Raw genomic sequence first — 15,763 nt, forward strand, 5'->3', positions numbered from 1 at the left:
TTGTACAAAACTGTCTGATATATTCTACACAAACCTGTTCATTGAAAAAAAGCTGTAGTGATCAGCATGTTTTCAGTACCTTTCAGATCTCTAGGCTCTTTCCTTAAGCAACACTTGCAAGAGAATCTTTTCAGCATTGTGCTTGTATATATACTGAGTTGGTTTTAGACTGGCTAAATGACATAAGCATGCAGTGCTGAATAACTGTTTACAGATACTCGTCTTGGCAACAGTTACACCGTTGATGTCATCAGCTGCACTTGGCCTCAGTGGAAATGAGGGTAACTCAACAGAACAATGTAATGGAACAATGAAACATCCTGGGCCATTTTCAGGGATGTGGTTCTGCTCGCATCAGCACTGAGTTATTTTTTAAAATACCATGAAATCCTTCAAATAAGCATTGAAACAGGATAGAATTACTGCATTGTGTAAACCAAATAACAGGAAAATGGTTCATTTCTATTATTACATTCATTATCAGAGATTTGATTATGCAATGTAGCGCTCAAGTCAAAATAGCAGTTAATTTCTTTGAGGAAAATATTTTTTCTGTAATCAATGACAAGGGCTATTTCTGAAACTTCCACAAATAGAAAAGAAACTTTAGCAATAGTGCTAAAAAATAGCTGTGTGATTCCAAGCGTAGTTATTCACAGGGCCGGATGGCGCGGATGGACACCATGCATTGCAATTTGATAGGGAACACTGAAGCATAAAGGTAAAGTAGCCAAAACCTGACTTGTTTTCCCTTAATGGTCACAACCCCACAAAAGCAGAGCCAAACAGGAAAAATAAACAAAACTGAACATCAGGCCCATAACAGTAGGACTGACTCTTGGGACGGCAGAGTTTTGAGACACTCAGGAAATGTGTCCCATGTCGGCCTTTCTAAGACAGGGCTGACCGTGGCCTTATAGCAGGCCTGAGGAGGCCAACAAATAATACCCGGGTCCTCTGATGTCCAAATAGGACAGCTTTTCCTGCCTGATCTGTGGAACATGATTTCTGTCTCCTGAACCTGCCAGCCACATTGATCTGCAAAGAGGGCCTTCTGTGTACTGCTACCTCACCTGCTGCTGCAGGCCATCAAATAAACACCCAGAGGGCAATGAGGCAGGGTGACAGGGGTGACTACCTTGCCAGGTGGTGAGGGGACATGAAAACAGGCTCTAGATGGTGTGCTCGGGCAATAGCCATGCATTTTCCCCTACTCTGGTGTAGTGAGGAATTTATTCATTTGGCAGATGCTTTTATGCAAAGCATCTTACAAATGAGGCAGAGGACAAGGGAGTCGAGGGACTTGCTTCCAGAGCCAGTTGTGGATTCATAACGGGGCGTACTGCAAAGAGCTTGGCCGTCCAGAGTTGAAGATGAGTTCACAATGCATTGGCGGTGGGTTCAGGATGCAGAAATCATCCTGAACCCACTGGACACTGCCTTTGCCGCACTTATATAGAGCCACTTCAAACATTATAGTCCATGTGGGCACACAGTTCGGTCACTGGTAGAAAACTCACGCCTCTAATTGTCGCGCGATCTGATTGGACGAGAGGAGCCCATGTAGATGCTACATGATAAAGACTTGAGAATCTCCAGTGAACTGTGTGTGATCCCATAGGGGCTCACGTTTCAGGTGCCAAGTGTCTCAGAGGTATTGCACGCATGGCTATGCCAGGATGCTTGTGTTTATTTTAAGTCAAGAGCAGCGTCACAAAGCCCATCAATAAATGGCTTGATGTTCTTTTATGGCCTGATAAGGGTGAGGGGTCATGCAGAGCCCAATCCTCTCCTTACCAGATGGCCAGGGCCATCCGAAGATGCCAGGAGTAAGCATTGTAAATAACTTGATTTTGGTTGTAGATACCTGGTCACTAATGGAGATAAGGATATCCGTGATCTGAACCAGTGAATGGTTCAGACTAGATAGCTAGCTAGCTTTCAAAGTAATGCAAAACACTTTCTATTCTAGGACAATTGAATCATCTCTCTATTGACACTGTGCACTGTCTGGTGGGCAACAAATTCAGCGCTTAGCTTTTAGCAGTGTTGGTCCAAAATGTGTGTTGAAAATAAATTGGTTTAAAATAGTTTGGAATGTTACAACTGTATATACTCGAAAACTCAAAACAGGTGGGATGTCTGTGTCACTTTTAGGGTAGCAGTTTTAATCAGGCCACAAAAGGTAAAGCTGACTCCCTTCTGAAAAAAATATGACCTTCCACAGTGAGGACTGACAGATACCGGTGATCAAACCCCAGTACAACGTTGCACATCCCCACAGAGAAACCTTGTTTTCCCAACAAAACTAATTAGGCACACAACTCAGGTGTTGTCTGTTAATTTTTGAGTGCGTTTTTGACTGGGGATTGAGGTGGGGGGGGGTGGGGGGGGCAGGGGGGTATCAAGGGCACACCTGTTACTGTGTTCTGGAGCTGCTTGGTAATAATCACCTCCATGTGTGGCACACGGCACACACCAGTCCAACAGGATGTGCATCACAGCCATGTGTGTGTTACCCTCCTCACTCGCATTCAGCCATCCATTGGGTTACATATTTGCTGATCATGAAGTGCCAAAAAGGCAGGGCTAACGGCCTTTATCGAAGCCTGCTGTGCATTGAATACAATGATGATAATTCATGTACACCATCTTCCAATCTTATTTCCATCTGAAAACAGACAAATGAGTAACAAAAATATTGTAAAAACGGATAGGTTCTTCATTTAAAATGAACTACCCGTACATTCATCTGTCCTAGGTAATACCTCTCAATCTCTTTTTTAACAAGTAGGCGTTTTCCAAACCAGGGACGTAATCAAATGAATCTTACTGTTTTACGTGAAGATAAAGCTGCAGAACAGCCATGTGGGGGAGAATGCTTCAAATTTCACTTCCCCCCGCTCAATTCTGCTGATTTTGGGTCTGAAAGACCTCTGTCTGGGAGGCTTCCTATATTAAGATCTCAGCCAGCCAAATGAGACTGGAAACACACAACCCTCTGGCTCCATGTCTAGTACCACACCTCTTACTCCGACACTACTTGTAACCCCCCTTTCTCAAAAAAAAAAAAAAAAAAAAGACTGTCCAAATGGGTTCCTGATTAGAAGTCAAATGTAAAATGTATTGCAAGTAATGTTACCTGCCCTGATGAGGGCCATTCTCCAGGAAAATAGATACTGTACAGGTAAAAGTATCATCATGCATCTGCAACCTCCAAATCCACCTCTTTCTGCATTAACATTTGCAAAGATATTGCATAAGTCTATCCCTTGCCATAGATGCAGATAATTATCCAAAACTGTGACAATGAGCACAGTGAATCCAAGTGCAGATATGCCTTAGGACACAAAAGGCTTCATTCAAAGAAAATAAAGATTCATTCACTGAAGGCACAAGAGAAACAGCACAGACTTGGTGCAAGTATTCACACTATAAGCAGGGCAGATTAGCAAATAAGTGGACAAAGGGCAGGGGTTAAATAACAGAAAACACAGGTGAAATCAATAACTAATGAACACAGGTGCAAGACGTGAACAAAATCAGGCATAGAACACAAGAAGTTATGATGCCATCTGGTGGTCATCTAGGGAAGCAGCAGTCAGATCTCTTAAAAACACTCATTTTTGAAGAGCCAAAGGAAACTTGCTTTGAATTTCTGGCAAGTGATATGTGTAACTTAAAAAAATTGCATAATAAATGCTGATAGATTTGCATTGCTACAAACTTCCATCATAGACTAGCAACAAAAATTATGTTGCTAGTAATTTCATTAAGAGGCAAGTAAAAATGAAAGCGGCATTTTATTAATATCATTTTAAATAGCTAGGCCTAACTTGCAATGCACTAAGAAAAGCAGTCAAGAAATTATTAATACAAATGCCCACACAGAAAACTGTGGATATCTTACAACTTACAAACTCAGAACATTGTAAATGAAAATTATTAATAACAATAGTGAGGAAGTAAAAGCAACACATGAAGACTACAGTTCAGTGAAACATTTCATGGATCAAATTTTATTCATTTTGCATCTGCATCAAACCACCGTGATACAGCTAATCTTCCTATTGTTCCCATGTATGTGACAGGAGGTCATGATCCCAGTTTAAGTCCCCAGCAAGACATGCAGAACCATTCACTACTCCCATGCATCTGAAAGTCACGCAGAACCCATTGCTACGCCTGTGGTACCTGTGCATCTGAGGCAAGACTTTGCGGTTCTACATTTCTGCAGAGATGTGGTTCATCTTGCAGCTGGTATAGTATATCATGGCCAGAAAAAACTTTTGATCCCTGAGGCCGTAGATAAGTGGACTCAGGGCCCTCGAGATGATGGTGAAAGCCATGAAGTTGAAGAATCGGATGGTAAGGTAGATCTGCAGATTGTTCTCCAGCACCATTTCCTCAATGTAGGGACACCACATTTCAAACATACACAAGACAAGCTGCAGCGCGTGGAGTAGGAGCGTGCGTCTCCCTTTTGACATAGATTGTTTATTTTCTCCTGAGGCAGCTTTAGCTGCCAGCATAATTTTAGCGTAGCAGAATATTATGATGATGGCAATTATACCAAAGACCACCTGATTCAGGATGGCTCGCAGGAAGCGCTGCCACTTCAGAAGTATCATGATCTCATAGTGGCAGAAGGTCAGCTTGGAAAAGTAATCTGGAGGTGCCATGGCAATGAGGATGAAGGCATCCATAAAGGGGTTTATGGAGCACAGGGCTGAGATTATGACAATAGCAGCTATAGTTCTTCCAGTGGTAGAGATCTCAGCGTGTCTCAGTGGCATGCAGATGGCCACATAGCGCTCCAAGCACATAGCGGTGATGGTCAGTGGTGTTGTGTTGGTAACAATCTCCATTGCGATGCAGAGCAGGATGCAGAAGCCCACGGGCAGCAGAACATAGAAGTAGGTGAGCAGCACCACCAGGTCAGTGAGCAGCAGGAAGACGGAGTCTGACAGCAGGGTGTGGGCGAACAGGATGTAGCGTGTATCTCCCCGGAATGCCTGCTTACTGAAGAAGGTGAAGAGCATGAGGCTGTTGATGTAGAGGAAGGACCACACGGAAATCTGAACTGTGGCTAATCTCACGCTTGCCTCAGTGGGGTTGAGAGTCATCAGACCCAGCTCTTCGGTACTGCTGTTTTGAATCATAGCTCATACACCTGCCAGGCTATGAGAGAACAGAGGAGAGGGATTGGGAATAGCAATAATAATAAGTAATACTATTAATTACTTAATACTATTATTAGTTAATAAGTAATAATATTAATAAATAATAACCTTACATTTATAATAATCCCTATTTGGGATTATTGAGCAGACTCAAAGAGAGCATTATTAAAAACAGCAAAACACACATATATGATTAAAACAACTAGAAAATAAGGAATACCATAAGTCCACATTCATAAAAGTTTCAAATTTGCAAAAAAAGTCCCAATAATTCTTTGAAAACGCTTGAAGAAAAAAACAGTTGCTAACATATTTCATCATGAGTAAATGTATTCATCTTCTCATTTTTTTTGAAATCACCAACACCTAATCTCACAAAATCATTAAAAAATATATTTTTTTCACTTTCATTATAATAATAACCACTTTCATTTCTGTCACTTGAAAATGTTTCATAAAGGTAATGTCACACAAATATAGGTATGACATATTACATTGACATACATAAATATTAACTACTGCATTCACAAGTGAAAACAGGAAAAAATACATTATTTCAGCTAGTTTAGCTCTGGCTTAGCTTTAGTTATATACATATTTTAAATCAGAATCAGAATCAGAATAGACATTGCACAGTGGGGGGTACAACAAAATTGTGGGTGGTCTGCAACAACAGCGCACTGTGAAACATTTATATAAACATATATATATAAACATTCATTCACATTCATTGTTATATGATATAGCTAAATACATAACTTCATTCCATAAAAGACAAAAGCGATTGTTACAAAATATAGTTACATAAACCTGATTTTCCGTTACCTTGAACAATAATTCTTATGTTCGGATCAGAAGTAAGAACGCAACAGTCACAAACTGAGTTTTATATAGAGTTGTGAGTTGGTTTGCCAACCAATGCCTATTGAGAGAGATGATGTGAAAATTACCATACCGTTGGCAAAGCCTGCAACTAGGGTTCAAAGTAACATCACATAATGTGATACCACGTTTCTGTGATACCATGATTCTCTAAACCTATGTCCTCCAAGAGGAATTATTTGAGTCTGTGGAGAGGGATTAGGCTTCCTTTGACTGATGTAATTGTTTGGCAAAAATAACCAGTGTAGGGTTAAGTGAGGTTAAGTGAGTTTAAGCCCACGCTGTTTGTTTTAATTGAGCAGGTACATGTGGGGGGGGGGGGATTTACAGGCAGTGTGGGTATTAGCTGTGTCAGCCAGAGGGTTGTGTGTTCCAAATCCTGCTTGGTTGGCTGAGAATTTTCATATACAGAAAAACTCCCAGGAAAAGGCATCGCAGGCCCAGCATCTTTTAAGACAAATCAGAAATATCATATTTGCCTTCCAAATTCATGTGCATCTTTGAATGTCATCAAGACTACTGCAACAGTCTTCTCGGGTTTAACAGGTTAAGTGCTCCGGTGGTTGCAGTTTTTTCAAAATCCTGCTGCAAGAGCTCATACTAAATTGACTACACCGGTCACATTATACTAGGAATGAGTTCCTTATATAATTTTTTTTTTTTTTTTACATATTGCTACTCCATAGATGTAACAGCACCTGATTACTCCACAGAGCTGCTCCATCCCTCCTGGACCCATCAGAGAGCAGCCTGAGATCAACAACCTAGGGCCTTCTTTGTCCCGGTGAACAGGTTTAAGAAAAAACTGAGAATACATCAGAGCCACCCACTATTCTGAATGAAATCATAAGACCTACCTGTGTAAACTTGCTTACTAATTATGCCTGAATTGTGTATATGCTGTTAATACTGCAGCTCCTGTGAAAAAGATAAGTGTCATGTGGCATACTGTATGTCTGACTAAAACATGTTTACTCTTCAATCTAGCAAGGTACTTACTTAATCCATTCTTTTTATCTTTAAATGTAATTTGAGGAAATTGTATATTTTTTCAATGTGTACCTGTAACAGTTACAAGAGTAGATTTATCTTTCTGATCATCTGGTTTTGATCCCCTTCATTGTAATGGTGATATCAAAAGGGCCTTGATGATGATTCTAACACTCCGTGCTCTGTGACAACATCAAGAAAGTCTGGTAGGAAGGAGAGGCATTAATAACGGGTGGCTTTCCCTTCTATTAACTAGGAAACATGTCAGGTTGTTGACAATTTTATCAGACGTTCTTGGATATTGTAATACAATAGGATATCTCCCATACCAATTCCCTAAGAGAAGGGAAAACCTTTACGATTTTCCTATGCACTAATAATATGTCATTCACATCAAACAGAACTTGGACTATATCTTATGCAGGTCCCACAGTCTTATCATTTGGTATCTGCAGTTGGCTCACAAGCTAACTGAATGCATACAGTGCCCACAGTATTATGCACTTTTTACACTGGTGAACAAGTTTATTACTGTTTGCTGCTGTTTACATGGATTTATGTCATTGCTATACATCCTGCTCCTCCACTGATTTAGCTTCCTTGCTAACTTTGCAACTGTGGGTTTCCTTAAATCCATGTGACAGCAATGTGCAACCTATCTGTTAACTGTACGGGAATGGAAATAGCTGCTTCCAAAATGAGACTCAGGCAATGCAGTTAAAATTTGCTTCGCGGTTGTGAAACAGGGTGGAATTTCTGTTCCGCAAAATCCGAACTTACAGTCAATACAACTGAAACATTTTGCTCAGAGAACGCGCGCTCTCTTCTGTGGGTGCAGCTGTGAGTGAGTGTAGCTCCTGCTCTCTGCGCCAGATAAATGGACTGCATTTATATAGCGCTTTTCTACTCATTTGAGTACTCAAAGCACTTTACATTTATATGCCTCACATCTACCTACCAGCGGCAGAGGCTGCTATACAGGCTTACCAACTGGCCACTGGGAGCTGTTGGGGGTTTAGTGTCTTGCTCAAGGACACTTCGACACTCTGCCAAGATGAGCCAGATTCGAACCAGGGACCTTCCAATCCCCAGTCGACTGCTCTACCTCCTGAGCCACTGTCGCCCCCAGTTTGATTGATGGTTTGGAGGCTTCCGACACGCACTGGTAAATGCAGAAGGAACGGACGCATGTGAATAAAACACAAGAACAGTTGCAAATATAACAAGAATTTCTCTAGATACATTTAATTACAAACAAGTGTCTTTGGGTGATTTGTCTACTTTACAATGCCGTGGAAAATGTGATATTCCTGTAATATGTATCACTGCTTACCACAGTCCCCTCTTTCTTTTAGAATTTGCTGAATTCCTACCTATAATGCCTACTGACTATGATAGAGTTCTTTTCACTGGGGATCATAACCTCTATGTTGACAATATGTTGAATACCATAGCTATGAATTTTATTCATTGTGTTAATCTGCTACAACCATGACTCCCACACAACTCAATGGTTCAGGCATTCACTTTGACTGCATGCTAACCCATACAAAAAAGGAAATATATTGTAATATACGGAGAATCATGTTGTGTAGGCCAGGAATAATTTTTTCATACAGGAAGCTCTACAGCCCAGGTTCAGTCATCCGCCAGTTATGAGCAGGACCGCACAGGCGGAGAACATAAGGGTGGGAATTTCAGCTTGGCCTGCCTGACCTGCTGCTTTCAGACTCTCAGTTTTGCATTTCAGACACTCAGGGTTGCATTTCACACTGTTGGTGATAAAATTTTGTTACATCGTCTGCAAAATCATGTTGGTCCATCTGAAACAATGTTGGAGTAGGTTTAATCTTATATAACAGGAACACTATTTCCTGTTGTCCTTAGAGACTCTGATCTGAAAAGTCTGGTATTACTTGTGGAGTCCCACAGGGATCCATCCTTGGTATACTTCTTTTATCTTGTTGTATTCCCATTTATGGTATATAATAAGTGGCCATAGTATTAATTTCCTTTTTATGCAGACACACTATGGTGCATCTCTGTGTCATTTGAGAATAAAGGTTCACGTTGCACCTTAGAAAAATGCTCTGAATGTCTGAAATTTTTCTTTGTTTAAATCAAGAAGCTTTATTTATTGGACAATAAGAAAGGAGAAACATTCTAAGATTTTTGATATCAAAAATGAATTTGAAGTAAAGAATCTTAGTGTTATTATACACTATATGCACTAGTTTGATCTTACAGCTCCATATAAAAATGCAACAAAAGTGACTTTTTTCAACCTAAGAAAGGCCATTTCTGTCACAGGCCAATGCAGAAAAACGAATGTACACATTTATCATTCGCTGATTAGACTATTGCAGCACTCTGTTTCCTGGTCCTCCCAAGAAATCAGCAAAACAGCTGCAAAAATTCTCACGCATACTAAAACAGCACATATTTCCCCTGTAATGTATAGTCACTGCGTTGGCTATCAGTCATTTTTTAGGATTTGTTTTAGAAGTTGTTTTACTTGTTTTAAACATAAATACATTTCCAATGTCTTCATTTATTGTCAGCAATTTGGAATTCACTTTTTGTAATTCTTGTTTTTTTAACTGTAAAATACAGTGATTTAATAGTTTTTTGAATTTCTTAGGGGAGGTATGTACAGATTTTACCTTTTTTGATGGTAACTGCAATAGCACACTGTATCAAAACACACCAACCAACATTACAGCAGGACTGCACTACATCATGGCACACATACCACCATTAGAACAAACAACACTATCCCATGACGCATACGCATAGCAACATAGAGGCATAATAGTATTTTCCATACTAACAGACAAATAGGTGTATAAATACAAAATGACATTTTCTTTATTTTTCTACCCTATGACATATTCAGTAATATTTATTTACTAGTGATCATTAGTGTGATTATACACATAAGGAATACCACTTGGCTAAGCAGATAGAGAAAAATAAAAACAATAAAAAACACGCCATCCAAAAAGTGAGAGTGCATTAAATACATCAATCAGTAAATAAATAAGTAAATAAACATGATATATTACAAGGGTGTGTAACAAGGCACACCTTCATAGTTAGCCTATATCCTTCCTACTCTCTCCCCCTTTTCTTTCCCCTCCTCTTGAATTTAGACATACATGATTAATCCATACATTTAAACATACACTGATTTATACACATGCCTTGATTCACACATGATTGACAGATTCATTGTTTCACAAAGCATTGCTTCAAAATGTGATCATGTTTTTTTTTTTTCAAATCCCTTTGTCCCTTTATCACCCTTTTTTCTTCTGTACAAATACCCACTTAAATGCATCCGTTCCAGGCAATGGGTTTGTACCTAATCAGTATATGCGTGCTGTTCTATATTGTTCTCTGGAGAGAAGTATACATTGATACCTTGCCCGTATCGAGAGTATTCCAGGATGCTGACATCATTCGGTGGGTATTCTCTCAAATGTGCAGCAATTAATTCATATGCTAGCATTCTAAGTGGTATTGGCTTTGACGGTTGGTCCTTTGGGGGGGTGAAACTCGTAAGTTTGCCTAGTTAGATAGGACATGTAATACCTTTTAATATCAGCATGTGCTATTCCCCCAGTATGTGGTGGCAGCATTAATTTCTCTAGGGCAATTCTGGGTTGCTTTGAGTTCCACACAGAGTTTGTGATGAGACCATTAATATGCATAAAAACATAGATGGCATGTTAAGAGGCAACATATCAAAATTTCCTGGGGCCACTGAACAACGTCTGCTGTAATAATTTTCAATATTACTTCTGTTTGCTTCTGTCAAATTATTAATATTGGATGAAGAAAAATCCCCAAATACAGGAAACCTTTTGCTGCCCAGGTACAATTGGAATTTATAATCTGGTCCTGCAAAATTTATAACCCTGGTCCTGCAAAAGATCATTTAGTGGGGAATTCTCTCACATTTTTCAATTTATTGTAAACCAGCAATTTATGTACACTCATTTGCTAGCTTTATTAAACCTGCCACTGATATTATATAATTATTGTTGATTTTGCATTTTTTTTTTTATGTTTTCTTTAACCACTTAATTGATTCTGTGTGTCTGTCTATTTTCTACTGTGAAGCACTTTGGGCTGCTTGTTTCATTGTATGAAAGGAGCTCCACAAATACATTTTATATTAATCAATTTTAATTAACTTATTAATTAGGGTCCACGTAAATATAAACCAGTAAATATAATGAAGTTCAAATGATCCTGTGGACTGCATTCTAAACACTGGGATGATTTTCACATCTTGAGAATTTAAATACTGCATTCATGCAGGGCATTAATGCTATCTGCATTAAAAGAGAAAAAGAAATAAGAAACACGAAGATGCCGTGACTTTAATTTTACGACCGATGTAAATGAGTTAAAGGCTATTGAGAGAGAGAGGAAAAAGATGCGCTCAGGAAAGCAGTCACAACACTGTAAATACAAATGCCCAAATAAAAATCTTTGAACATCAAACTATCTACAACTTAAAAGAAAATCATTGCAAATGAAAACAGAAGCAGCAAGAAGCAGCACATGAAGACTACAGCTCAGAGAAACATTTCACGACCACATTTTGTTTGCTTGATGCAACTGCATCAAAACACCCTGATACAGCTAATTTTCATGTTTTTTCCCATGTGCTTATTGCATAAGTCACGCAGAACCCTGAACGTCTGTGGTACCTGTGCATCTGAGGCAAGACTTTGTGGTTCTACATTTCTGCAGAGATGTGGTTCATCTTGCAGCTGGTATAGTATATCATGGCCAGGAAAAACTTATGATCCCTGAGGCCGTAGATAAGTGGACTCAGGGCCCTCGAGATGATGGTGAATGCCATGAAGTTGAAGAATCGGATGGTAAGGTAGATCTGCAGATTGTTCTCCAGCACCATTTCCTCAATGTAGGGACACCACATTTCAAACATACACAAGACAAGCTGCAGCGCGTGGAGTAGGAGCGTGCGTCTCCCTTTTGACATAGACTGTTTATTTTCTCCTGAGGCAGCTTTAGCTGCCAGCATAATTTTAGTGTAGCAGAATATTATGATGACGGCAATTATACCAAAGACCACCTGATTCCGGACGGCTCGAATTAATCGCTGCCACTTCAGAAGTATCATGATCTCATAGTGGCAGAAGGTCAGCTTGGAAAAGTAATCTGGAGGTGCCGTGGCAATGAGGATGAAGGCATCCATAAAGGGGTTTATGGAGCACAGGGCTGAGATTATGACAATAGCAGCTATAGTTCTTCCAGTGGTAGAGATCTCAGCGTGTCTCAGTGGCATGCAGATGGCCACATAGCGCTCCAAGCACATAGCGGTGATGGTCAGTGGTGTTGTGTTGGTAACAATCTCCATTGCAATGCAGAGCAGGATGCAGAAGCCCACGGGCAGCAGAACATAGAAGTAGGTGAGCAGCACCACCAGGTCAGTGAGCAGCAGGAAGACGGAGTCTGACAGCAGGGTGTGGGCGAACAGGATGTAGCGTGTATCTCCCCGGAATGCCTGCTTACTGAAGAAGGTGAAGAGCATGAGGCTGTTGATGTAGAGGAAGGACCACACGGCAATCTGAACTGTGGCTAATCTCACGCTTGCCTCAGTGGGGTTGAGAGTCACCAGACCCAGCTCTTCGGTACTGCTGTTTTGAATCATAGCTCATACACCTGCCAGGCTATGAGAGAACAGAGGAAAGAGGGATTGGGAAATAACAGTGATAATAGCGGTCTATATTTAAGCAGACTCACAGAAAACATTATTAAACATAGCAAGACAAACATAAAAAAAATGACACAAAGAATCATGAATCCACATGGTCATGAATTGACGTCCATAATATTTTTCAACTAGTCATAAAACGAATTCCCCCTATTTCTGAAAATGCTTGAAGATAAAAACAGTGAATAAGTGAACACGTTGTCTCATAAAAGCAATCAGACAAAATACCAGACAAAAACGACAAAAACATACTATTACAAATATTATTGCAACACATTAATTGAACAGGTTTAACAGTATCTTAGCTTTAGTTCTGTGTATTTTCCAAATGGCACATTCACAGTTATATCATGTGCAGTAGATAAATATGTACATTCATTCAATAAAAGATAAAGCCATTGTAATAAATAAATGTCATATATACCTGATCTTACATTACCTTGAACATTTATTGTGTTCAGATCACAAGTAAAATCACAACATTGGAAAGTGGAATTTTTTATAGTGTGGTGAACAATCTTCCCAGCCAATGCCTATTGAGAGAGTGTGAATATTACCATACTGTTGACAAAGCTTGCAACTCTGGACCATTGGGGGGTTAAGGTCACATGATGTGAAATCGATGTGATACCCCACTGTAGAACCATGTTTCTATAAAGTTATGTCCTCCAAGAGTAATTATTTGGGTCTGCAAAAAGGGATTAAGCTTTTGACTGATGTAAGAACTTGGCAAACATTTCCAGTGCAAGGAGAGGGGAGTATTAGCCTATGCTGTTTATCATAGTATTGGTAGTACATGTAGGATGGTGCCTTTAATTATACCATGTTCATTTTTCTGGTCACTGGTCTTTATCAGATCATCAGCCATGTTCACTACTACAATACAGTATTGCAAATTAGATACCCATTCAGGGGACTTTTTTAGTTCCCTTACTCAGCATGGAAGGGCAATGGTGGGGTGGGGGTGTTGGGGGGATGTGTGCAGACAGTGTGGGTAGTAGGTGTGGCACTACATTACATTTACATTATTGTCATTTAGCAGATTCTCTTATCCAGCGCAATGTTATGCATTTATACAGTAGGATATTTACTGAGGCAATTCTGGGTTAAGCACTTTCCCCAAGGGTACAACAGCAGTGCTTCAGTGGGTAATCGAACCAGCAACATTTTAGTTACAAGCCCTGCTCCTACAGATATGCACCCAAATTTTTATGTCACTTAGTGCTTTTCAGTTACATTTGCAGGTGTCTTTTTGGATTCCCTTAATAACAGTGAGGACATAAAAGGGCCTTCTTGTGACCTTACCACCATGCTGTATGACAACGTATAGAAAGTCAGTCTGGAAAGGCATTCGTAACGGATTACTTTAATTTCTCCTCTGTTCACTGTGAAAATGTGCCATGTAGACAATTTTGTCATAAGCTCTTGGGCACTGTAAATGATTGTTTTACTGCAATATGTTACCCCTATTACAAGTGACTATTCATGCCTCTTTTTTGTTTGTAATAACACAGATAAAACTTGTGGTGTAGATGTATTTGTGTCGCTGGGGTTGAATGATTACGAGAAATTTACTTGTCGATGTATATTGGCAAATCAGCGTCACCTCCTCCATTTCTAGTTTTTTTTTATGTGAGCAAATTTTAATAGGGAACAAAAATTTAGCAACATTGACTGGGTACAACTTCAAAACTGTGTTTTTCATGCTTTTTGCTGCCCCCCCCCCCCTCCTCCCCCCATGCATCTTTATTTTTTTGAATCAGCACCTGGATAAATTAGGCTTATATCACTGCGACAACAACTGTACTCATGCTGGAGTGTTTGGGCATGGAGAATGCAATCCTCTGATGCACTCATGTGCCAGCTATGACTATTTTTACACTGCAAGTCACCCAGCTCACCACAGTGAGTTAAGCAGTAATTTGAGAATGGGTGTGGCTTCATAGACATCATCCAAGAAATTTGCAGGTGCCTAATCAGTCACAGAGTCCCTGAGAGTGGTGAAAGTGCAGCCCCTGCTGAAATATCAAAGCCCTATACCCAGCAGAATATAGCAGCTAGTTGCACCACTATGTGCTGATGACACAGTTGGAGTCGAAACCAGGGCCTTGGCTCTGCATGCACTCAAAGCGAATGCCGTGAGCACTAACCCACTCAAGGGCTGTGACTGTTTTTTTCTGTAAATGGGCACTGATGGAAATTTTAAACCTCTACTGTTCCTTTTTTGTATCAATAACATTAAAAGCAAAATAGGTGACTTTACTAGTGACACAGTGAAATTTGAAATGATATTTAACATTGTCAGATGTAAAGTTCTACATGTGGGAAATAATGTAAAGCAGGATTATTTCATGGGAGCAACTAAATTTTGCTGCTGCCTGTACATCTGTCTTAGTGCTGTTAGGTTGCTGTCTTTTAATTTGCAGTGTTCCTCAGTAAGATTTGTGGCTTGTATTAGTGATCATTTTTTGTACTGTCATTGAAAAGCACTGAGGGCAATCGCCTGCAAAACAAACTATCCATTTTTCTCCCTTGTCCAGGTAAGACCATTGAGTTCATATAAAATATACATACTAAAGCATACTAAAGCATTAAGTGAGTAGGTGATATTAGATTTTCAGAGAACAGTCTAGCTGCCCTTTCAAAGAAAGCCTACAATGTGGATGAGCCGGGCCTACACTGAGGTGCTTTTTGTTTGAATGATGAACATATAAATGAAGATTCTCATGATAAATGACAGGCTATGACATAGTTATTAAAGAACAACAGGCTAGCTCACTGGCTTATGAACAGATCATCATATGGTTACATGACAGCAGTAACTCCATGCTACTCCTAGAAACAGGATCTTTCGATGAGTGGCTCATAATCACACCCACCTGGTTGTGCTCTCTCTATCTGAGTTGCCCACCTAACTGATTCTCATATTCACCATAACTCCAACATGATCTGGACT

At 39.8% G+C, this 15,763-nt stretch overlaps 2 protein-coding genes across 2 annotated transcripts; both read right to left on the reverse strand.

Annotated features, from left to right (window-relative positions):
* Positions 1-4,223: 4,223 nt before the first annotated feature.
* Positions 4,224-5,162, reverse strand: LOC118783801 (odorant receptor 131-2-like). The gene has a single exon (XM_036537759.1). The coding sequence runs from the start codon at positions 5,160-5,162 to the stop codon at positions 4,224-4,226; it is 939 nt and encodes a 312-aa protein (XP_036393652.1).
* A 6,643-nt stretch (positions 5,163-11,805) lies between these two features.
* On the reverse strand, positions 11,806-12,744 carry LOC118783802 (odorant receptor 131-2-like). Its single transcript, XM_036537760.1, has one exon. It carries the CDS (start codon positions 12,742-12,744, stop codon positions 11,806-11,808), a length of 939 nt encoding a protein of 312 aa, XP_036393653.1.
* Positions 12,745-15,763: the final 3,019 nt, after the last annotated feature.

The sequence above is a fragment of the Megalops cyprinoides genome, chromosome 9 (assembly GCF_013368585.1).
Source record: "Megalops cyprinoides isolate fMegCyp1 chromosome 9, fMegCyp1.pri, whole genome shotgun sequence".
In the NCBI taxonomy this organism is placed as follows: domain Eukaryota; kingdom Metazoa; phylum Chordata; class Actinopteri; order Elopiformes; family Megalopidae; genus Megalops; species Megalops cyprinoides.

What these genes read in the sequence shown, in the direction of transcription:
- LOC118783801 (XM_036537759.1), bottom strand. Translation starts at nt 5,162, where the DNA reads ATGATTCAAAACAGCAGTACCGAAGAGCTGGGTCTGATGACTCTCAAC.
- LOC118783802 (XM_036537760.1), bottom strand. Translation starts at nt 12,744, where the DNA reads ATGATTCAAAACAGCAGTACCGAAGAGCTGGGTCTGGTGACTCTCAAC.